The sequence below is a fragment of the Brassica rapa genome, chromosome A01, assembly GCF_000309985.2.
Source record: "Brassica rapa cultivar Chiifu-401-42 chromosome A01, CAAS_Brap_v3.01, whole genome shotgun sequence".
In the NCBI taxonomy this organism is placed as follows: Eukaryota; Viridiplantae; Streptophyta; class Magnoliopsida; order Brassicales; family Brassicaceae; genus Brassica; species Brassica rapa.
Window position 1 is genome coordinate 5,429,616 of NC_024795.2, and position 23,626 is coordinate 5,453,241.

General features: G+C 36.6%; 5 protein-coding genes across 7 annotated transcripts; 3 read left to right on the top strand and 2 right to left on the bottom strand.

Annotated features, from left to right (window-relative positions):
- Positions 1 to 1,575: 1,575 nt before the first annotated feature.
- On the top strand, positions 1,576 to 3,299 carry LOC103857136. The gene is made up of 5 exons (XM_009134298.3): positions 1,576 to 1,974; positions 2,128 to 2,258; positions 2,353 to 2,478; positions 2,566 to 2,693; positions 2,797 to 3,299. The coding sequence occupies exons 1-5, from the start codon at positions 1,773 to 1,775 to the stop codon at positions 3,092 to 3,094; spliced, it is 885 nt and encodes a 294-aa protein (XP_009132546.1). The 5' UTR covers positions 1,576 to 1,772; the 3' UTR covers positions 3,095 to 3,299.
- LOC103857128 (serine/threonine-protein phosphatase 6 regulatory ankyrin repeat subunit A) lies at positions 3,126 to 4,650 on the bottom strand. The gene is made up of 2 exons (XM_009134287.3): positions 4,401 to 4,650; positions 3,126 to 3,905 (listed from the first exon to the last, which is right to left on the bottom strand). Exons 1-2 carry the CDS (start codon positions 4,544 to 4,546, stop codon positions 3,296 to 3,298), a joined length of 756 nt encoding a protein of 251 aa, XP_009132535.1. The 5' UTR covers positions 4,547 to 4,650; the 3' UTR covers positions 3,126 to 3,295.
- A 3,632-nt stretch (positions 4,651 to 8,282) lies between these two features.
- LOC103857147 lies at positions 8,283 to 10,974 on the top strand. Of its 2 annotated transcripts, none has more exons than XM_009134317.2 (8): positions 8,283 to 8,861; positions 8,943 to 9,036; positions 9,172 to 9,275; positions 9,403 to 9,790; positions 9,885 to 10,162; positions 10,252 to 10,370; positions 10,442 to 10,534; positions 10,622 to 10,974. In XM_009134317.2, the coding sequence occupies exons 4-8, from the start codon at positions 9,457 to 9,459 to the stop codon at positions 10,773 to 10,775; spliced, it is 978 nt and encodes a 325-aa protein (XP_009132565.1). In that variant the 5' UTR covers positions 8,283 to 8,861; positions 8,943 to 9,036; positions 9,172 to 9,275; positions 9,403 to 9,456; the 3' UTR covers positions 10,776 to 10,974. The 2 variants fall into 2 exon arrangements, with proteins under 2 accessions (XP_009132565.1, XP_009132556.1); XM_009134308.2 differs by having other exon boundaries at positions 9,172 to 9,249.
- A 1,302-nt stretch (positions 10,975 to 12,276) lies between these two features.
- Positions 12,277 to 15,073, top strand: LOC103857159 (probable carotenoid cleavage dioxygenase 4, chloroplastic). Its single transcript, XM_009134330.3, has 2 exons — positions 12,277 to 12,419; positions 13,058 to 15,073. Exon 2 carries the CDS (start codon positions 13,105 to 13,107, stop codon positions 14,890 to 14,892), a length of 1,788 nt encoding a protein of 595 aa, XP_009132578.1. The 5' UTR covers positions 12,277 to 12,419; positions 13,058 to 13,104; the 3' UTR covers positions 14,893 to 15,073.
- Positions 15,074 to 20,385: 5,312 nt separating this feature from the next.
- On the bottom strand, positions 20,386 to 23,598 carry LOC103857174 (probable apyrase 7). Of its 2 annotated transcripts, none has more exons than XM_033273175.1 (3): positions 23,179 to 23,598; positions 20,928 to 22,933; positions 20,386 to 20,849 (listed from the first exon to the last, which is right to left on the bottom strand). In XM_033273175.1, exons 2-3 carry the CDS (start codon positions 22,855 to 22,857, stop codon positions 20,575 to 20,577), a joined length of 2,205 nt encoding a protein of 734 aa, XP_033129066.1. In that variant the 5' UTR covers positions 22,858 to 22,933; positions 23,179 to 23,598; the 3' UTR covers positions 20,386 to 20,574. The 2 variants fall into 2 exon arrangements, with proteins under 2 accessions (XP_033129066.1, XP_009132598.1); XM_009134350.3 differs by having other exon boundaries at positions 23,072 to 23,598.
- Positions 23,599 to 23,626: the final 28 nt, after the last annotated feature.

The following is a 23,626-nucleotide window of genomic DNA, read 5'->3' on the forward strand; positions in this document are numbered from 1 at the left end:
TGAAACACTATAAATGTTCAAATTTTGTGGCTGTATAGAGTATATTTTGATATGCTTTCAAGTTTGTAAGAATCTATCACACTAATAAACTCCTGTGCACAAAAAAAAAGACTAATAAAACTCCCAAATGTATAGCAGTCATAGTCATGAATTGTTGATACTTTTATGCACAGCCGACCTTAAAACTAGGGATGGCATGTATCAAATACCCGTATTTTTTTATGTATTCGTGATTCGGTATATTTCGTCCGAATAATCGATATGTAGGCTTTCGAATATTCAAATGCTTGGATATCTGAAAATTTTTGAATTTTTGATTGGATATCTGATTTGACCCGTATAAATAAAATAAAATTAAATATTAAATAAAAATAATAAAATATAAAATAATAACATTTATTACAAAAATAACAAATTATTTGCTTTTAATTTTTTTAAATAAATATACTAAAATTTTATAATAAATTACTGTAAAACTTATAAAATATAATATTTATATATGTTATATATATATATAATTTTTAAATATATGTATATATGCATATAACGTATTGGATATCCGTTCATAAATTATTAGTATTCGTGATTAGATTATTTTCTTACGAATATTGTATATTGATATTTGTTTTGCTTTGTAAAATTATGATTATCTGGAGTTTTCGGTTTAAATCAAAACGAGTAACAAATAACAAATTAAATAAAAGTTAATGGATATTTTGCTCACCACCTACTTCAAACGAAGCAATAGAATAGCTTGGGTTACTGGCCTTTCTTCATTTTAATAATTTTAAATTTTAAAATCTTGGTCTAGTGGTTAATGTCGCTGTGCATGAAAATGGTGAGCGGTTATATTCTTTGAATCTTCATTTTCTTAAGTCAATAGTATTATACTATTATTTAAAAAATATTTAACTGATTAATAGACTTATTATTATTAGTTGCTTCTGGTCTATACATTTTTAGATCCGACACTGCTTTTATGGCAGATGATGATCATCTCTAATTTGTTGATATTTATAGTTTAAATTACTCAGAACTGCCATCACAAAAGGTCGCATGGACGGATCTCAGCGTAAGTTATTTGACTTGTAGCAAAAAAAAAAAAAAAAAAAAAAAAAAAAAGTTATTTGACTTGTGACTTAGGAAGCAAATACTTTTTGAATAAGTCACAAGTTCGAAAATAATGGAAGCTCACCTCCCCCCATGTGGAAATTTGTTAATGGTCCATTATCTTCCCATGTGTGATTAGGCCTCTTTACACCATTGTTTTATTTTAAAATTAAGTTATACAAATGGTTTATCCAATAGCCACTAAAAGGTTGTCACTAAAAATCATCAGTCCAATTAATGCAATGAAAGTTTATTTGTGCGTTCGGACTAACTGCCCCTGGTTTTTTCTTCCATGTTTGATGTCCAGCCAATGAAGATGAAAATAAATTCAGGCCCGTTTATATACATGCTTAGGTCCATGACCAGGCCCAAAATTGTAAAAAACCGACCATTTTTGTGGAGCGAACTGCTGAGTCAGCAGATCTCTGATCTCAACTCATTCACATTTTGACATCCCTGTCCGAAAAAAAAAATATCTTTATTTGCATACACACACACACATCGTCACAACCACAGTCAATGGGAAAAGAAAGGGGCAATTACAAAAAAAAAATCTAAGATTTGATCTCCGGTGACCGACCTTCGATCTTCCGATCACCGTGAAAAAAATGGATTCTTGAATTTCTCTCTTCTGCGTAAACTCGCTGGAGAAGAAAGTCAAAATGGATTCGGAAGATACGAAGAGGCAAAAGAGGGTTTTCTCTTTGTTAGCTTTAAGATTCTGTACAGTGATAGTATTCTCCGTCATCATCTTCTTCATCTTGTCGTTTATATTAGGAGTATTAGTGATTATACTCGGTGAATTGTGGGTTTCTTCTCCTTCCTCCGCCTCTCTTGCTTCCCGCTGCAAGATTCTTTCCAGCTGTAAGTTGTTATTACTTGAAGCTTTGACCTTTCTTTAGCTCCATCGTTAAGTGGCTAGCTTGGTTTTTACTTGATGAGTCTTATGGTGAAAAGAAAGGAGAAGGCTTTTATGGATGAGAAGATAGAGAAACTGATGTTGGTCTTTTGATGTAGCGGTTGATCTTAGGTCTTCTAAAGTGTGCGGTATTGGACTTTTGAATGTCAAGGCACAACATGTGTTTCACCCTTTTGAGAGAGATAAGTTCAGATGTCGCTATGATTACTATTGGGCTTCTGTCTTTAAGGTGGCGTTTAGATAGTATAATTTTGCTTTTCGATGAATATCATTCAGCCATATACTGTCTTTTGGTTATGAGTAAACACCATTCACGTCCACAGGTGGAATATAAAGATCACTTAATGGGTCAAACAAGGCTAGCCTTCTCAGAAGCACCTAATGAAGCCCTTCCTCCTGAGTGCAGACCTAACTTTGGTGCTGCTTTGCTTACCAAAGATAACTTCAAGGCAGGTTCTTTTAAACCATCAAGATTCTTAGAACTAGTTATTTAAGTTCATTTGTTTATTATGAATCTACTTTTTGTGTATCTTCAGGTGAACGAGACTTACGATTGCTGGTACACAATAGGGATACCAAAAATCAAGCTTTATCAGGACGGCTTTTTCGGTTGCCAAGCAAGTGATCTCTCTTTCACAGACATTTTTAAACAATACGCTGTCTTGTAAGTTCATATGTTTTTTTTTCATTATTACTAGTGTGTCTTGTATTGGCATTGTTATTCGACCGGATTTTGATCATCTTTCCATTTGTTATTTCTTCTCCAGGCTGTCTAAGTTATTACAGTCCTGGTTTAATGGAAAAGGAAGACCAAAGTACTGGAGATATGACGTGATCGCTGGCATTGTATCTGGCTTCTCAACCTCCATCATCGCAGTCTTCGTCGTACGGATCTTAAGTAATGCAAAGTCTTGGTTCCCGCGAGCTTGTTGTTCGGTTAAGAGCAAGCTTTCTAAGGTGAATCTCTTGGTACAAGTGAAGCGTGCGTGTTTGGTCATTGCTTACTTCTACATTCTCGGATGGATGGCTACGCAGTACCTGAAAATTCTTTTTCCAAAGGCTTAGAAGAAAACACATGTAAAAGAGTTGTGTGATGTAATCTTAAAATCATTTACAGCAAAAAGTAAGCAAGGCAGAGAACAGCTTTAGAATTTGAGGATTGTTTTTTGATTAAACAGCTATAAGAAACTGATGGATCACAGAAACAAACTAAAGTTTTTGGTGAAATCTCTGAATTATATCATATGATGGATGTTACAACTCATTTCAAGTTGAAGTTCCATTGGTTGGTTCCTCAGTTTCTTCTTCTTGATCAGCTTCTGTGTCATCACTCTCCTGAAGATGACGAAGAACAACTTTTGGCTTTTTCGCTTTAGAAGAAGCTTCTTCCAACTCCCCCTCCTCGTTCCCATCCTCAGAATCCTTTCTTTTCAAACCCTTGTCAGCTCCTTCAACATCATAACTCTCTGGTTTCACTTCCTCCGTCTTTTTCTGACTGTTCTTCACCTTGTCTTTCCTCGCCTGCTCTTCACATTCTTCAAGGAAGGTTTGGGTTTCAGGGTTACCAGCAACATCCGCAGGATTCTTCCCGGTCTTTGTGGTGGCTCTGACATTGGCTCCTTTCTTGACCAAGTACTTGACGAGGTCCAAGTGAGAACCTTGAGCAGCGTAGTGAAGAGGTGTAAGTCCCTTGCGAGTGATGGATTTCAAAGAAACCCCAACGGAGAGTAGAGTTCTCACAACTTCCAAGTGTCCCTTTTGAGAAGCAAAGTGGATAGCACCCATATCGTCTACTGCTGCAGCACCAACATCGGCTTTGTTCTTGCATAAGTAGCTCACGACCTCGTTGTGGCCTGCCCATGCTGCTAAGTGTAGTCTGTTCCTCCACGAGATCACCATGTTAAGGACAAAGAAACATATACACTAGAACGAATATATCTTTCCTCTTAGCTATAATCTATGAACAAAAATGTTTAAAACTTACCCATTCCCTTAAACAACCAAATCAAACATGGAGGCTATATACAATGCAGTGACCTATGGCACAACCAAGAAGCTCGAGATGAGCCTTAACTAAGGCTATATAACCTTTCTCTTAGCTATAATCTATGAACAAAATTGCTTGAAACTTGGCCATTCTTGAGTCTTGACAACCAAAGCAAGGCTCGAGATTCAAAACAAGCTATACACAGCACAATCAATGAATCGTAGGTGAGGCCAATGTTTCAACAAGCAATAATCTCGAGATGAGCCCCCTAACTAAGGTCATAGCAAACAACAATCAGCAAATACATCTCGGAGAAGATAACTTTCATGATCGAACAGTATAAAAATCGAAGACTGAGTGATTTTGCGAGAAGAAAAAGGATACGGAGTCCGAGAATGCTTATCCCTCGAATTGACGGCCAAAGGATTAGAGCTGACGATTAGCTGAACTGCCGCTAAATCACCGGATCTCGCCGCGGAGTGAAGATCCGCCGATGCTCCTGATGTTCCGCCGCCGCTTCCGCCTGCCATGTCTCGTCTTCTCCGTTTCTCTGTTCAGCTCTTCGATTCGTACCAGTCAGAGCTATTGCGGTCCGGGTGAAATACAAACGGGCCGGGTTTAATCGAGTGTAAGATTGGGCTTAGCCCAAACTAAGCCCATTTTACACGACTTTCTAAACATTAAGATATTTCACATATGCAAATAAACGGAAAAAATGCTAAAATAAATATATTTATTTGTGCCGTTGTTTTTTTGTTTGGTAAAGGGCTTACTAAATTCTACGTCTTCGATTTTATCATGGTTGATAATGGAAGTTATCTTCTCCGAGATGTATTTGCTGATTGTTCTATGCTATGGCAGTTAGGGCTCATCTCGAGATGAGATTCTTGCTTGTTCAAACATTGGCTTCATCTATATCACATGTCACTGTATTTTTGCCGGTTTTTACCTCATTTGTTTCAAGAAATTGTGAAAACATTCATATGCTAACTTACTCAATCTATAACATATAAATCAAACAGTTTTAGTAGACAAAGAGATATATAGTCTATGGTTTGTACTAATATATCCGCATACCTAATATTCGGCAACACAAATACAATTAAATGAGGAAAAAGGGTATACAACTCAATTTGAATCATGATTAGGATTTACACATTTGCCTTTACAATCTACGAAAGAGTGCAACATGCCAACATCGACAAACTCATATGCCAGAGAGGACTCATACGGTCATACGTACCTAATGTGAAACCGTTAATGTTTTAGTCAATCAGAAATCAAGAATGATGTCCATGACAGAGATATTTTACCTATTCGAGTTATTTCTATCTGTGAAAACCAATATATATAGCAAATAAAATTATGGAAACTAGTTAAATTGGAGAAAAATACGATATATTCATGGAATAAAGATTAGATAAGGCCAAAGGGATATGATCGCCATCTTAGAAAAAAAAGTACCAACACAGGTCCAAATTGCATGGGAAGGTTCCTCAAATCATAACATTATTTTCCAAAATTCAGATCCCATATAAAACACAAAATATATAGTTGTTCCAAGCTATACAATATTATACAGCAAGTTGCATATAATTAACGTTGATCCATGATATTGTAAAGAAAAATCTTCAAGCATTTTTCCATCTTATCAAATTATACCAATTATAAATGATAAACTCATAAAGGATTCCCACATAAAACGTATAATACCCTTTAAACTATATAGTTCTTTTGTTTTTCGCTTTTTTATTTAAATATTTTTGTCCCACAAATGTTATTTGAGAATCTTTACCCAACAAAAAAATAGGTATAAACAACTGGTTACGTTCTATAGCAAAGACAATTCCCTAAAGTCACAAGTACAATGAGTCTTACAAAGCAGTGTTTGTTATTTCACATTTATACCGATTTTATTATTAAATATCAAAATCAGAAGCAGTCAATTCATCACCGTCATACATACGTGGCATCCTTCTTATTGGGGGCCTTTTAATATAGTTTTTATAAATAAAAATCATATAGTACAAAAATGATATGGATAATAGAGTTTGGGATATTGTAATCCATTTCCATACAGATACGGAGCCATACGTTTCCACAATATATGCGATGTATATTAAAAATTAAAGCATTTTGGCAAAAATATATCTATACAATCATTAAGAATTATTGTCAATCAGCAATCGTCATATGGGGTACAATTTGAATAAGCACTCCTTTCAACTTGACACTTTGGTGATATCAAACGTCATTACCTCAATAGTAATATACCATTGTAAAAACAACGTCGCTTTACGATTATGGTGTGGGTTATGGAAATCAAATTAATCCGACTAAACACTATATAGATATAATTAATGCATTATACGTGGATTATTCACGCGGTTCGTTTGTGTTACGTTAAATTATCTTATAGATACTTGTCAGTTGTCACAATTAGATATTTAGATACGTACGTATGTATGTAAGGTAGTATATACGTATAAATGTAAACATAATGAAATTATTCATATCAATTATGTGCCGTGTACCTGCCAACTATTGTGGATGAGGATCTCACCCACTCACGACTTGCATTAAAATCCAAGAAAAAAACCTGTGAAAATAAAGAAGCAACATACTATTTTTAAAAATCATAAAACACAACTTCATGTATTTTCATTAGATTCGTCGATCCCATTAAAGTAAACCACTTGCAACTCTTAAAATATAGACTAGCGGCAACATTATCGGGCTTTCTTTATATATGGGATCTGCGGGAATATATGCTAATGTCCTGAGGATTAAATTCTTATAAAAGTAGAAACACTTCCAAAACCAATGTATCGATTCAAACCTACCTAAAAGTTATCGACATAATTAATATTATCTTATAATTATTCCATATTAAGTACACTAATTATCTTGTAGGTTTGGCAAGAAAGGAGAAAAAGTTTATTATGTAGGTTCAGCTTTTGAGGAATCTAAGAAATATACCGGACCTAACTTAAGTTTTTGAATAATTGATTCCAAAAGAACAAAATTAAGTAACGGCAGGACCAGAAAAATATAGCCATTTGTACGTGTGACAACCCATCCCGTGAACTTCAAACTGGTCATGTAAATCACTGACTCTAACTCTTTCACGCAGGTTATTGGTGTGTTTGGCGTTTTTCGAACTCAAAAAATCATCTTTTGTCAATTGATATTCGGTTTGATTAGCTATTCAGAATTGATTTCGGTTAGAATTAAACCGATTTGAAATTAATTTAAATCTGGTTCAATTGAAAACGAATCCGGTTAAAAAAACCGGTTGGTTCAATTCGATTTCAAATTGGTTAAGGGTTGATCAGCTTGGGTCAGGGTTAACCGGATTGACTATTGACCAACGAGTTGATCTTTTGACCAGATCGTTGGTTATCCGTTGATAACGTTCTAACTCGATTTTTCGTCTTGATTTCAGATTTGAAGTCTTTTTGAGCATCATGAATTTTTTAAAACATGGTGAAACATGCATGTAGTCTGCATTATTAGATTTTGGTGTTTGCGAAAGATTTATGAGAATCAATAAATGAAGATTTCAATATTATTATTTATTATTTTATTTTATGAAGATCAATAAATGGAGATTTCAGTAAATTTTGGCACATGTTAACCTAAATTGTTCATGCAACATAATGAATGCTATATTTTCTCAAAAAAAAAATCATAAGAATGCTATACATTATTAATTTGTTAGATATAATATGGATCATTACATTATATTATTTACACCCAAAAAAAGTTATATCACATTACGATAGTGGTGAAGTTTTGTATGTTTCTATGGAGGGGTGTTTCATGCATATCGTACGTGTTCTCGTGATTCCCGCTTTTATTTTTGCTATAGTTTTGTCCTTTTTCTCTAAATAATCTGAATTTGAATAAATTACACTAATTAAATGATTTTTTGCTAAAGGGATTAAGACATAGTGTTAGGACATTATTTGTTTCCACTATATAAAATATTTTAATTCTATTTTTAATGTATTCAAGATACTTATTTGTTATTTCTTCATAAGGTAACTAATAGATATTGTGGTATAAGAAAGTAGAAAGCTGGAATTTTTAACATCTAAATAATCAACATATATGCAAAATAATATTTCAAAATTTTGAAGAAATTTAGATCTAAAAGAACATTTTTTTTTGCTGGAAAAGAATTAAAGAAAAACAGAAAGGCCATTTCCAGATTCAGATAATAATAATATATTTACTCTGCAAAAAGAAAAAGAAAAACACAGTCTCTCTCTCCCCTTTTAAAACCCCCTCTGTGCCTTTTACCAAATCCACACCATTATCAAGTCCACCATAGCTAGATAGAAGGAGAAAGAGATCAAAACTCAGAGATCAACTCAACTTCTCTCATAATCCCTGAGATTCCTTCTCCAAAACCCACATCGAATCTCACCTCAGATCCCCACAATGCTCCAACTTTTATCTTCCTCTGTTTTCTTCTTCTTCTTCGTGTAAAAAGAACATCCACCACTGTTGTTTGCTTTCTCTCATTCCTTTTTTTTTTTTGCTATGGAAGTGGTTAAATCTCGATTGTACATGTGTAATTGCTTTTCCCCAACAAGATTCTCCGATTACTCTGTAGCTGGAAGTGACTATCCAGACGCCATAGGAGCCATCAATTTCAATTCCATTCCCAATTCCTCTTATTTTTCTATTCGATGCTTATGATCTTCAATCTCAATTTCAAATCTTTCATCACAAAAAAATAAAAAAGAGAATGTTGTGTGCGTCATCTTCTTCCTTTGGTCATGCATCTATGACTATAGCTTCTTCACCACTTTCCAGATTCGTTGGTACTACTCTCAGGTGAGATCCCATCCCATCTCTCACTAATCTCTCTCACTGTTGCTTTTATATTGAATGATTGAAAGATTGGGTCTTTATCAGGTTTGATCATCCAGCGAGGAACCTGATTACAACTGCCTCAGCTTCTGCTTATCCTCTTAATAAAGACTCCCCAAGACCCAAAACTTACAAAGAGGTTTACTTTTGTAAAAACTATAATGATTCTTCTTTGAATCACAGACATTAAGTGTTGAAAGTTAAAGATGTTTTGGCTTTTTTTTCATGAGGTTTTGCTTATGTTGCTGTTTATTTGGTTTACTTCAATTGACAGGTCACTAAGCCCTTTCGCAAGATCTTTGCTCGAGAGATCTCTACACAATCGAAAGACGATGATATTTCGATTGCTAAGGTATATAAGAAATTACTATTCTTAAGGTATAATCTCTGTCTTTTGATCATTTGCACATGAGTTGCCAAGTCTCATGCTTTAGGTGAAAGTTTCTATTTATGTCATATACCCTTGAGAAGCTTCTTTTTTTTTTTTAACTCATATGCTCAACAGGCTCTCTTGTACATTGCTGCTGAAGATGAAGCCTTCTTGGCTTTTAACCGGGAGATGGATGCTATGTCTTTCGTGAAAGAGAACCAATCTGATTCTGAGGAGGAGCTGGAAACTGTCCAAGACCAATCTTATCCAGACTCTGAGGAGCACCTACTGCAGTTAGATGGAAAGAGCATATCCGAATGGCTGAGTGAGCTAGACGCAATCTCCAAAGAAGTAGAGGCAGAACTAGTCTCACGAGACATCGGCTGCCACTCGGTTCAAATTCTCGAAGCTGTGAACACAGTTCTCTTCGACACGAGAGGCTTCGAGAGGACGTCAAAACGCTTGGCGTTAGACCCCAAGTACTCCTACCTTCACTCTGTACTTAACTCTAGATGCGGCACTGGTAACCAAAATGAGTTATCTCCTTTTCGAGCTTTCTTGACTTTAGATCCGAATCTTCAATGGGGTTATTGTTATCTTATCTTTCCATGTTGCAGCATTCTTGTTTAGCGTTATATACATTGAAGTTTGTCAGCGTCTCGGCTTGCCTATTGTGGGAGCTCGAGTTGGGGAAGAGTTTTTGATTTGGCCTAAGACTGAGAATCCTGAAGAACTCTTTAGTGAAAATTCAGGACAGAGCTTGTTTGCTATTATCAATGGAAGGTGCGTTGATGATCCTGGTTCAATGGCATCGGATTTAACCGGAAAGTCACTTCTAGGCCTTGATGTTGCTACAAACAGAGACATTATAGGGATTGCTCTCGCCAACTTGATTGTAAGTTCTATCAACTACACATTCTTTAATTCAATATGTTTTTCAGACTGATATTGATTATATTATATTTGCCTTTTGGTTTGTTTTAGAGGGTTCACTGGAGACGTGCTTCGAAGCCATCACCTGGACTAATGCTGACTTCTCCTCTTAGTCAACTTAACAACACCAGTGTTTCTAATTTTCCATTGTTGCGGCCTCAGGATCTTAGGTACTATATAACTTCTTACAGGTTATCTTTTGATATGTTCATCTAACATAAGGTTTTTCTGGTGATTGAAGGTTGGCTATTGCGGCTGCTGAAAGGCTGTTGATTTTGGAACCTCTTAACTGGCGACTTCGAAGAGACCTTGGTATGATGCACTACTACGTCAGGTAAACAAACACCTTCTGTTGCTTGTATTCTTTAAACTTGGTATTGGTCGGTTTAGTTTGATTCTGGAATGGTTAATTCTTGAGCAGGCAATCTAGAGAGGCTATTCAAGAGTTGAGCATATGTATAGCCTTTGCATTTGACGAAGAAGAAGCAAAAGTGTTGACGCTTTTTGTTGAGAAACTTCATCTGCTCTCGTCGTTGAAGTCGCCCTTTGGCTCTGATCGCTTGGCCGTTCGCTGAGAACCCTCTCTATCTCTCTCTCTACCTCACTTGTGAATACTCTTTTCTATTTCTTTTTCATCATCCCTTTTGTGTTTCGATAAATCCCTTTTGTGGGGAGACATGTAACTTTTGTTGTGTGTAACTCTTTTACTTTCTTCTGATCAGAGTAATAATTGATTTCCCCCCATGGGAGAAACAAAACATGGCCTTGAGTTTATTATGAAACAAACAAGTTATATTGTTTCCAAACCAGAAGATTGAACCAACTATCAGGATTGAATACTTCTACTGTACATACAATCTAAAATATATGAACATGCGAATTGTAATGGATTCTTCTACAGAACATGGATGCATGCAGAGTCGCAAAAGTTAAGTAGTGGTCGTACAGTGGTGATGACTAACTTAGAACATGTCATAAATTCGTTTGGTAGCATTAAAGGTGATATCAGTCTATTATATAGCATTAAATGTGTTTTTCTTGGGCCAAACGAATCAACAACCGATACGAAGAAATGCAAGAGTCGCAAACACATACCATTTTGGGGTCCAGCGCCCCAACGGAAGGGATGTTAAATCCGTTGTGGCCAAGACTCGAACCCGGGTGACGGGCAGTACAGCTATACCTCCTTTACCACCAAGCTACGAGCGCTTGGTTTGTACCATTACTTGTCATTCTTTCATCATATTTCTTATTGGTGTTTATGCATTTTAAGCAACAACTTTAATCATTTAAAAAGAAAAACATGTTGTTATCCATTTTATCTGTTTTGCTCTTACTGTTCAATTGCGAAAATCCCGACCATTATTGACCAATACATGTGTTATTACATCCTTTCCTTATGTATAAAGCTTGGTTGGGTGTTTTAGTAGCTTTGGCGATCCTACTTTGGTGTGTTATAACACTTGTCATTTCCACCGAACATCCTAAAAAAATCCCATGAGAGACATCTGCAAACTAAAGCAGATTTAGAAAGTGATCAGTTATAACATTGGATAATTGAGAAATTCATGCGTTTCTTGAGAGTTTAAGGAGTATAAACTTCCAAAGTTGAAATAACTTTATTATTGGGACCCATATTAACAAAACAACTATTCCTTATTTTTCTTTCAAGCAAACAAAAGAAAAATATTGACACACAATCTACGTTTTTGAAGGAAAAAGGGGTTAATATATATATGATCTACACTCAATCGAGTCATAGAAGTATATGACACACAATCTGCGTTTTAAAATAACTTGGTACATTATTAGTTTGCGAAATGAACACGTATCTAGAGCGTAGTGCATGCATCAAACGGTCTTACATGCATAGGAAACCAAAGAGTGGCAATATTTAACCTCCATGTATGCAACACTTGTACCACAACCTGTCATTCTCTCTTCGAACTTTGATGATTCTGCTCTCTAAACCATCGGTTCCTTCACTAACTAGAAGATATCAAAAAAGAAAAATTTCCTGATTCATTATATACAAAAACATTTTTTTAATAATTTTTTTAACGCCGACCAAAGTGACCGAACATGTTATAGTTTCCACATTTGTAGGTACTCCAATTCCGACCAATATCAGCTCTTAGGCATCCTCATCCAACATGTGTTAGTGACTTAGTTCGCTGGACATCATGGAGTTGTGATCAAGATTCTATTTTTCTTGAACTGTGGGTAATTCAAATCATTGTAAGAGAATGTCCAGTAGCAACGTTCTTGAACTCTTGCTTCCACAAAAAAAAAATGAACTAAAAGTATTTGACAAGAGATAATATCTCATCTAATGAACAGCCCCTAAATGTCTAGGTTTTCAAAAAAGGGTAACATGAATTCAAGAAAAAAATAATTAAATGTCTAGATTACTATTATATTTAGCCTAGTTTTTATTTTTTTTAACTTACAAATACAGGAATTCAAAAATAAAATGAGAAATTGCATCCAGTGACTAAGAAAAAAAACAAAATTAACTAAACAACTAAAAACACACTCTCTCTCCCCTTTTATCTTCCTATCTCTCTCTACTCTCTCTCCAAAAAACTAATTTTGTTTATTTTCTTGGTTATTTCACAAATAACCCCAAATAAAATCAGGATATTAATTCGAAAATAATAAAGAATAATATCATGAAGGGGACAAATTACTATTTGTCGATTAGAACTTCACATAACTACCAACGAACCCAAGAATAATACTAGCTTCACATAAAATCTTTAAAAAAAATCTAATATTCAGAAAAGATAATTATCGATTTATTTCATTTCATAATTTTATTATATAGCCCCACACTCACACACACTCATCTTCACAGGCTTTTTAACGTGGAGGTAAAGAAAGTAAAACACAAAGCAGAGAGCAATGGACTCTCTTTCTTCCTCTTCCTTCATCTCCACCTTCTCTCCTGCATCCTCTCTTCTTCTTCCCCGCCCATCTTCCTCTCGCCGTCTCCTCCGTATCAACTCCGCCGTCGTCGAAGAACGATCGCCCATCACTAACCCAAGCCAAAACAATGACCTTCCTCCGAGCAAACCTAAGAAACTCTACACTCGAACCAACCACACCGCCGTTTCATCTCCGGCGAAACCCCGACCACAACCACAAACGTCTCTAGCAACAGCTCTCTTCACCACCATGGAAGAAGTCATCAACACGTTTATCGACCCACCGTCACGTCCTTCCGTAGATCCAAAACACGTCCTCTCAGACAACTTCGCTCCTGTCCTCGACGAGCTTCCTCCCACTGAGTGCCAGATCATCCACGGCTCTCTTCCGCCGTCTCTCAACGGCGCTTACATCCGTAACGGCCCTAACCCACAGTTTCTCCCACGTGGGCCCTACCATTTATTTGACGGTGACGGTATGCTTCACGCGATCCGCATCCGTGACGGTAAAGCCACGCTCTGCAGCAGATACGTCAAGACTTACAAATACAACGTTGAGAAACAAACCGGAACTCCGGTTATCCCTAACGTCTTTTCTGGATTTAACGGCGTACCGGCGTCAATGGCTCGCGGAGCTTTAACGGCGTTTAGAGTTTTAGCTGGACAGTTTAATCCGATCAACGGCATTGGTTTAGCGAACACGAGCCTCGCTTTCTTCTGTAACCGCCTCTTCGCTTTAGGAGAATCCGATTTACCGTACGCCGTCCGATTAACGGAGAGCGGAGATATCGTGACGATCGGACGGCACGATTTCGACGGGAAGTTAGCGATGAGCATGACAGCTCATCCGAAAACCGATCCCGAAACCGGAGAGACGTTCGCTTTCCGGTACGGTCCGGTTCCACCGTTTCTAACGTTTTTCCGGTTCGACTCGACCGGGAATAAGCGAAAAGACGTTCCGGTTTTCTCCATGACGTCTCCCTCCTTCCTCCACGACTTCGCGATCACGAGCCGTTACGCGATCTTCTCGGAGATTCAGATTCGGATGAGGATGGACTCGATGCTCGAAGGAGGATCTCCCGTCGGCGCCGATAACGGCAAAACGCCGAGGCTCGGAGTGATTCCGCGCTACGCCGAAGACGAATCGGAGATGAAATGGTTCGAGGTTCCTGGATTCAACATCATCCACGCCATCAACGCCTGGGACGAAGACGACGGTGACACCATCGTTCTCATCGCTCCCAACATTATGTCGATCGAGCACACGCTGGAGAGGATGGAGCTCGTCCACGCCTTGGTGGAGAAGGTGAAGATCGATCTCGTCACCGGGATCGTGACACGTCATCCGATCTCCGCGAGGAACCTCGATTTCGCCGTGATCAATCCGGCGTTCGTTGGGAGACGGAGCCGGTACGTGTACGCGGCGATCGGAGATCCGATGCCGAAGATCTCCGGGGTGGTGAAGCTCGACGTGACTAGAGGAGATAGGGACGATTGCACGGTGGCGCGTAGGATGTACGGTCCAGGTTGTTACGGAGGCGAACCGTTTTTCGTAGCTAGGGATCCTGGTGATCCGGAGGCGGAGGAGGATGACGGTTACGTGGTGACGTATGTGCATGATGAGGTGGCGGGAGAGTCGAAGTTTCTTGTGATGGACGCTAAGTCGCCGGAGCTTGAGGTCGTAGCCGCTGTGAGGTTGCCGCGAAGGGTTCCGTATGGATTCCATGGACTATTTGTCAAGGAGAGTGACCTTAATAAGCTTTAGTGATAGAATCTATAGGTAATTAAACAAAGGATTAAGTTCTTAATCACGTTCCGTATAATGGAAACAAAACATATATGGTGTTGTTGCATTTTAAACATTATAGTATACATAGTTTGGTAGTTGTCGAATGTATATAAAACATGTATCAAAAGCTTTATAAATATTCTTCGTTTTAAACGTATTCTGCTGCTTCTTACTTTCTTCGGCAACAAAACTTATGAATTTCTCTTATGTTCAACCATAATAGTAGTATTTATGCCGACAATATAATTTATTGTAGAGTAAACATAAATATGTTATTTCAAGAGATTACAATTATAAAATAGTTTATTAACAATAGATTAAAAAAACTTATATACGCATGAAAATATGGCATGTACAAATTTTCTCTAAAATATAAAAATATACATTCTTGTGATAAAATTATTAAAAAATGGCTTTTTAGTAATTAAACCCTTCAACTAAAGATGAATCGTAAAAAAAACCCTCAACTAAAAATCTTGTGAAATAAACCCTCAACTTTAGTTCCGTTAACATATGTTACCCTCCGTCTAAAAAACCGTGACGGAGGGTGACATATGTTAACGGTTTATAAGTTGAGGGTTTATTTCATTGGATTTTTAGTTGAGGGTTTTTTTTACGATTCATCTTTAGTTGAGGGGTTTTATCACTAAAAGTCATTAAATGTTATTAAATTATTTATTATTATTTATACATTGTTTTAGGATTGATAAACCTTTAAAACTAATTTATAAATTTTAATATATTATAAAATTAATTTATACATCTTAAGTTAATAATTTTCAGCACTACTTACAACTTATTATAACTTTGAAATATTAAATTATTTGATATTTGGCAAAAGTGATATAAAAAAATTTGTGTGTTTATATCGTCATTATCAAATATGAAATAATTTATAGTTTCTAAGTTATATTAAGTCTTAAGTAGTGTCGAAATAATTTATCCATAAAGTCAATCTTTCTATTTAGAGTATGACGCATTTTTTTCTATTTTCATGATTTATGTCATCCGGCTCATACTTCCCCCCCCTTCTTCCAAAATAATACATGATTATTTTTATTCTCATTGATTTCGGAATAACTACGTTATATTTTTATTTTCTTGATCAATAATATATTTGAAACATAAAGTAATACAATAAATCAAGAACAATATAGGAAAATAGGAAAGTATGAGCCGGATGACGAAAATCATGAAAAGAAGAAAAAATATGTCCTACTCCAAATAGAAAGATTGACTTCATGGATGAATTATCCTCAACACTAATTAAGACTTAATATAACTTAGAAACATTCAATTATTTGATATTTGACAATGACGATATAAACACACAACTTTTTTATATCACTATTGCCAAATATTAAATAATTTAATATTTTGAAGTTATAATAAGTTGTAAGTCGTGTTGAAAATTATTAATTTAAGATGTATAAATTAATTTTATAATAGATTAATGTATTAAAAATATAAATTAGTTTTAAAGGCTTACACATCAATCTAAAACAATGTATAAGTGATAATAAATAACTTAAAAACCCGTTAATGACTTTTAGTGATAAAACCCCTCAACTATTTTTGAATCGTAAAAAAAAACCCTCGACTAAGTTTTCAACATTATAAACCCTCAACTTATAAATCGTTAACATATGTCACCCTCCGGCACGGTTTTTTAGACGGAGGGTAACATATGTTAACAGAATTAAAGTTGAGGATTTATTTTACAGGATCTTTAGTTGAGGGTTTTTTTTACGATTCATCTTTAGTTGAGGGGTTTAATTACTAAAAACCCTTAAAAAATCTATCGGAATATGAGTTACCGGATAATGGACATTAATTAATTCACGAAAACAGTAAGGAACGTGAAAAAGATTGTGGTTGAGTGAGTGGTAGGACCAACGAGACATTATTATAAGGTTTGGATATGGTCCAACATCCTTTTCATTTTTAATGTATTCATTGTCTTTTAAAATAAAATATTTTTACTAGGATTATGAAAAAGCTTGAAATTAACACCCTTCTCACTAAATTATTGTGATCGATTTTTGTTGTGTGTTGTAGAATCAAAGGCAATAAAAGAACGACAATGACGCTGATATTAACATTGTTCCTTTACAATTCACACCGGAGGTTTTCAATTATTTACTTGTGGATTAAGCCACAGTAGCAACCAATGGCTGACATTGATTTACATGTTCCTGTCCAAATCTCGGAATCAAGTTTCACGTGATGAGTAAGCAATTTCTACAAAAAATCAATATTTGACATTTAAGGCGATGAAAACTATTGAGACAGACTCGTTTTGTCACATAATTTGTTCAACCATATTTGGCAATCGATTCTTACAAACCATACCTATAACAGCCTGTAGATAAAACCGATTTCTATGATCTGTAATGAGATGGATTACTTAGATTTTGTAGAAATGTTTGAAAATCCGGTAAACTGATAGTTTTTCTCTTTAAAACCAAATTTTTATCATCTTCTATAAATTGTTTTTGAAAATTTAAAACATACTTCATTTTTTTTTTGGTCAAAGATGAACACAAAGTTTTTATTCTTCTATGTAAGTTAAAAATGGTTAGATGAAGTTGAATTGCAGAGTAATTTCTTTGCTAACCGTAGCTTGATTTAATCTAGTCGGTAAACTAGTCTATAAATTTGTGGTCACTTCACTAACTGGAACAAAAATGCTTGCCTCTGTAAATTTGACCAAAACTAATGAAAACAGGGTCCATTCATCATTGGGATAAACATTTTTATTTGGTAATCAGATTCTTTTTAGCCCAACCATAAGTCAAATATTAAGAGTGGCTAAGGATGTGTTTATATAAATCAATCTATGGATTTAAACGAAGAAACTGATGATACCGATATGCAAAAAAGAATCTAAACCCTATATTTGTAAAATGTGATCCTTAGTAAAGATAAGTGTTCGAGGTGATAGTTACCATTGGTTGCTCTATACATCTAAATGCCAACCACACACAATGGTCCCAAAGGATTTTGAAGCTCTATGATCTAGCATAAGGACATTGTTGAAATTGGATATTTTCATGGTAAAGGAAAAAGACACAGTTAGCCTCGAATCTCTCAGTGAAATGAAATGCACACATATGCATAGGACATTCTGATGATAAACCATGGAGTCATGAGCACTTACAAGGTTTGAGTCTAGATCATATTTAGTCAAAAAAATGTTTAGTCTAGAGCTGAAACATAATTTATTCTGACAAATACAGTATAATAATAAAGTCTAGCCAAAAATTATTTTAATATTTTTATTGGTAACCAGTATTTAGTACTCTGATATAGATTTGGTGTATTTATGTTTTAGGGGTGTAGTTATTTTGTTTAGTTTCTTAGGAATATTATTAAATTTGTTATTTTTTGGTTCAAAAAACATATCGTTGTTCATGATTTCAGAGACTCCTACAATTTTTTTAATGATTTTATTATCCAACCTTTTAAAAGTAACATGGATAGTCATGTATATTGAGCTTTAATAGAACAAGAGCTACAAACCGAATACAAAATATACCAGTTGGGAGACTGTGTCTGTGATCATCCACAAACAAATATCATAGATTTATTTCAATATCCTTCTTTGTCATATATATTGTTCTCATCGTCAAGCGTCTGAACCACATGAAGAATTTTCTTCCAACCCCATCTCTGTAATCCTCTTCCAACATTTCTCTCGCATACATATAAGCACCATTCAGCTCCAGAAAGTGGGGAAGACTATTTTGAGCCATTTGAACATTGACTAAACCACAATTCCCCAAATTATTATTTGTACTGAAACTATATAAACTGTAAACTATTTGTACCGAAACTATATAAACCGTAAACCGAAACCGCTCAAAGTTTTGTTTTGGTGGCGAGTACTAGATAAGAGTTTGACCAATGAATTTTTTTCAGAAAACACTTGGGCAATATAATCCATGACGAGAGAACCAGAGGGTATTAAGATATGGAAGCACCGCTTATAGGTATGTTCAAAATCCAACTTTTGTATTATTTTCGCTGAATGTTCAATATAATCTTGTAAGGAAAAAAAGAAAGTAAAATAGATTTTTTTTTTTTTGAAAACTTGATTAAAAGGAAATAAATTGTGTACCAAATATAAGAATATGACGATAATTGGTGCTAAAATATCAGTTATAGGATAATGAATATTAATTAATTTAAGAAAACAAAAGGTATTTGTGAAAAAAAGAAGGTATTTGTGGTGCCGTACTGCCGTTGGATAAATAAACTAGGAACGTGGAAAAAAATTTGAGTTAGTGGTAGGAGAACCAATGAGACATTATTCTGACCAAGACATGAACATGAATGAGGGGTTTGGTCCGGTCCGGTCCGTTTGGATATGGATATGTCCCAACGTCCTTGTTTATTTACTCTTCTAAAATAAAATGTTTTTCTAGGATTATGAAAAACTTGACCTTCTGATTGAATTATTGTGATTGGTGTAGTTGGGTGTCATCGAATCAATAGCAATAAACGAAAGAGAGTGACGCAGATAGACTTCTTTCCTTTCGCTTGACACCAAAGGTTTTCAATTATTTTGCTTATGGATTAAGCCACAATAGCAACCAATGGCTGAGATTGATATACTACATGTTTCTGTCCAAATGCCAGAATCGAGAGCCATATTTGACATTTATAGCGATGAAAACTACTGAGACAGACTCGTTTTATCACATAATTGATCAATCAAATTTGTCAAACGATTCTTAAAAAACCAAACCTATAAACTAGCCTGTGTAGGTTTATTGCAACTGGACTAGTTAAAGAACAAACAATGGTTAAGGGTGCCTATGTATACATTGACCAACACAAATGAAAACATAGGACCTGTATTACCAATATAAAAACTTAAAAGCATCAAAATTTATACTGTAGTAGTTTACGGAAAGAAAAGTTTTTATACTTCTTTAAATTTGCACCCAAAAAAAATGTTTTTATACTTTAAACGTCCAACTATGTAAAGTCGGACCTGTATTACCAATATGAAAAAAAATCTAAACCATAGATTTTTGCAAATGTGATCCATAGCAAAGATGAGTCATTGTTCAGGTGATAGTTACCATGATTGCTCCATCTATCTAAACGCCAACCACACACAATGGACCCCAAAGATTTAGAGCCCTACAATCTAACATAAAGACATTGTTGAAACTTGAAAGATATTTCCATGGTAAAGAAAAAAGACACTTTTAGCCTCGACTCTAGCAGAGAAATGAAGTGCACAAATAGTTATAGCAGATTCTATTTTTTGCCTTCCTTTAGATGTGATGATAAGAATCAGAGACTAGAAAACAAGCACTTACAAGTGGTCCAGAGATCAAACATACACCGATATGTCTTAAAACGCAATCCAGGGATTATATTCTCCTCTTTCTAGCTGCTCAGTGCTATAAAGAGAACTTGGATGCAAGAAGGGCAAAGAGAACGAGAGTGATACACAGTCGAATTGGGGTTAAATTAATAATCATATACGATTTAGAATGAATTACATGTTAACTGAAACAAGGAATATCTTTGCTCTCATGAAGTTTTTCTTCTTTTTCTTTTAAATTCTATAATACCAAAAAAAAAAAAGAGAAAAAGCGAGAGTGTGGAAGTGACAAAAACCGTACCAAAAACGTCTTTCTACTACATCTTGAGCATGTGTGATTCAGCGAGCGACGAACTAAGATCTTCTCTGGATTGTGATCTCCTGCTTTGTAGACGCATTTGACTCCGGGAGGACCAGAAGGAGCCACTGTTGTCAACTTGCATCTCCCCTAAGCTATCAGAAGAATAACTATGCATAACGCTGCTGCTCGATGAGTACAGTGAACAAGACTCCATTAGCTGTATGCTGCTTCCAAAACTAAACGGCCTACGCGGTGAGCTCCTCACTGTTGGACTCAACGGTGCCTTTACCCCTGAACAAAAAATAAAGTTTTAGGAACACATAGACAACGAACTTAACCATAACTCAAGATTATGCAAACTGAATTTACCTGTACCCATATGACTCCATCGCAATCTGAAGGGAGAAGGAATGTTGAGAACAGAAGAAGCTGAGGCGCTGTTGTGCTTAAAAAGAGGCAGACAGGACTTTCTGAAAATCCTCGGCATACAGTTGCCGACGCGTGACAGTGCACAGAGAAGCAGAATCAGCGAGACGAACAGAACAGATATAAGAGCTACTGGGTTTATCTTCATGCTCAGAGTCTCGTACCCTTTTAGTCCCAACGTAGAAGACAAAGCCTTCCCTGCTTCCAGAATAGCCACTCCGAGTGTCCAAGTTATACTCCCAGACCCAATTATAATCTGCTTATCTGTAATATATAAACCTTCTCGTAGCAAAGAGACTATGTAAGGTGCTCTAAAGCAGTACTGTTCAATGAAAGGTTGTGGAGAAACACTGGTTCTCGCTACCTGCCAGGCCTTTTCACAAAACTCCCTACCCTTTTCCAAAACATCATCAAGGGAAGCTTCAGCGCTTAGATTAAAAAACCGGTACACCACGAAGAATCCGGATACAGCGTAGAACTGACCGTGAGGACGAGGGTAACCATCAGGAAGAGCACAAGGCTGCAAATCACAATCAACACCATGTTTCGGCTTTGACCACTCGGAGCTATTCACAGCAATTTTCGCTAGAGCGCTGCACTCTCCCCAGTTTGGAGCACCTATGAGCTTAATAGGAACTCCAGACTTCCCTTTCTTACCTCGTTTGACAGTAGAACCACACTGAGAACAAATGTACTGTCCTACGTATCCAGAGTTCAAACAAGGATGTCTCATCTCCAGTTTCCCTTCAATCAGCTCAGAGTTATTGACATTTGGTACTCTCTTCAAAAGCTGAACAACAGACCTTTCAAACGCATCATTAAGTCCATACCCCGCCAGAGAATACGCGCTAAGATGATGGTTAACAGACCCGATCCTGAGATCTAAGTTAGTCTCATTATGTTCCCGCTCCTCATTCTCAAACGTCACCTGCAACGACGACCCACCTAAGTCAAGCGCACCGAACGTCGCCTTCTTCGGCACAGCTCCCAACATGCTCGTTTGATAATTAAGAGCCGTCCATCCAAAATAAGCTTCCTCCGTACCACTAATGATCTTAACCCACTCCCTCCGGCAAGTGAAGGGAGACTTCGCAAGTATAGACCACACATTCCCTAAAAGCCAGCTCGAATCACTAGCGCGCAGCCTCCTCACACCAGCTGTTGCATACACAAAGAGAGACGTTGTCCTATGAGCATGCTTTGGGATCTGCTTCTCCGCCCACTGGATAAGAGGCTTAATCGCTTTTTTCAACCCCGTTCTGTTGTTGACAAGCTTGTCAAACCCAGGCTCTGTCTCCATCCGATCATAAGCCCTCCCACTGGACTTCCTAGAGATGCCTTCCGTTAAAGACTTCATCACAATAGGGAGACTACTATCTTTCTTGTAGTTTAAAGACGCCTGGTAGACGTAGGCACGAGTCCCCGTGCTTCCGCAGTCAAACACAACGTAGTACCTCGACGCTCCGCGAGACCAGTTCGTGTAAACGTACATGCCTAGTATGTACACCAGAGAAGCAAAGAGAAAGAGGCACGTAACGATCATCACCGCGCGGATCCATTTACGCCTGCTCGTAGACGGTTTAGGCACACTGGGCGGGAGACCTCCCTTGTCCTTGGAGAAACTAGCTCCGTTCTGTCCCCAGTTTGAGTTGGTTTCACGAGCTTCTTCGGGATCAAAGGCGTGGTAGGAAGAGAAGTCTTGGAGAGACGCGGAGTGTCTCAAACCACCGTTCTTGCGCCCACCGTTTCCGAAAGAGAAGGAAGCTGGAGATGAGGTGCCTACATCTGGTGATGGAGAACCAGTAGGGATGTGTTGTGTGCTTGCTCCGTAACGATTCGGTGTAAAGAGTTGAGTGATCTTGCCAAACACCATCTTATAACTACTCCAAACTGGTGATACTCAAAGCACCACAGATACAGATTCTTCCTCCTTCAGTGGGAGATGGTAACTACACAAACCAAAATCAAATGCAATCCGACAAGAAAGAGATCAGCGATTACAGAAACACGAGAACCACTGTTTCAATCAAAACATATAAAGGAGCGATCTTGCAGTTAAATCGACATTGAGATAACATATAAGATACCAGAAAGAGGAGAAAGCTCCAGCCACCGTCAAAGCTTCCTCGGCATTGGATCTCGTATTAAGAAGGAACTAAAGCGCATTTACAAAGAGGAGAGTTAATCCACGAACCGTCTTCTCTTTGTGGAAGAGAATAGAGAATCTCCGGTAGATCTGAGGAGTATCGGTGCTGAAGCCGCGACTCAGACCAGAGAACACGAAGACGACAGAGATCCGTTTTTGTGCAGACTCTGTGGCTTTGTTGGGTTCTCTCTACAACAGAAGACGTCTTGCTCAATTCTCAATATCTGGGGGGTTATTTGGAATATTGAAAACGTTTGGGGTCAAAACGTAAATTATTTTTTTATTCCAATAAATCTATAAAATTGTCGGTCTAATTGTTGTTAGTTAAACAATGCTAATGGTGTGTCCGACACTATCAATTAAAAATTTGTAGTTTTTATAAACAAGTTCAATTATAAAACTCATACGAGAACTTGAAAATTCATACTACGTTGTTTGTGTTTTTTTTTTAAATATCTTCTTGACAAGTTATTATTAAAGATAACTAAAACTGGGA

Coding starts and splice junctions, on each gene's coding strand:
- LOC103857136 (XM_009134298.3), top strand. CDS start 1,773: ATGGATTCGGAAGATACGAAGAGGCAAAAGAGGGTTTTCTCTTTGTTA. Junction 2,479..2,565: donor TTACCAAAGATAACTTCAAG/GCAGGTTCTTTT, acceptor GTGTATCTTCAG/GTGAACGAGACTTACGATTG. Junction 2,694..2,796: donor TTTAAACAATACGCTGTCTT/GTAAGTTCATAT, acceptor TTTCTTCTCCAG/GCTGTCTAAGTTATTACAGT.
- LOC103857128 (XM_009134287.3), bottom strand. CDS start 4,546: ATGGCAGGCGGAAGCGGCGGCGGAACATCAGGAGCATCGGCGGATCTT. Junction 3,906..4,400: donor GATAAGCATTCTCGGACTCC/GTATCCTTTTTC, acceptor GTGGAGGAACAG/ACTACACTTAGCAGCATGGG.
- LOC103857147 (XM_009134308.2), top strand. CDS start 8,773: ATGTTGTGTGCGTCATCTTCTTCCTTTGGTCATGCATCTATGACTATA. Junction 8,862..8,942: donor TTCGTTGGTACTACTCTCAG/GTGAGATCCCAT, acceptor GGTCTTTATCAG/GTTTGATCATCCAGCGAGGA. Junction 9,791..9,884: donor TAACTCTAGATGCGGCACTG/GTAACCAAAATG, acceptor TCCATGTTGCAG/CATTCTTGTTTAGCGTTATA.
- LOC103857159 (XM_009134330.3), top strand. CDS start 13,105: ATGGACTCTCTTTCTTCCTCTTCCTTCATCTCCACCTTCTCTCCTGCA.
- LOC103857174 (XM_033273175.1), bottom strand. CDS start 22,857: ATGGTGTTTGGCAAGATCACTCAACTCTTTACACCGAATCGTTACGGA. Junction 20,850..20,927: donor ATGGAGTCATATGGGTACAG/GTAAATTCAGTT, acceptor TTTTTTGTTCAG/GGGTAAAGGCACCGTTGAGT.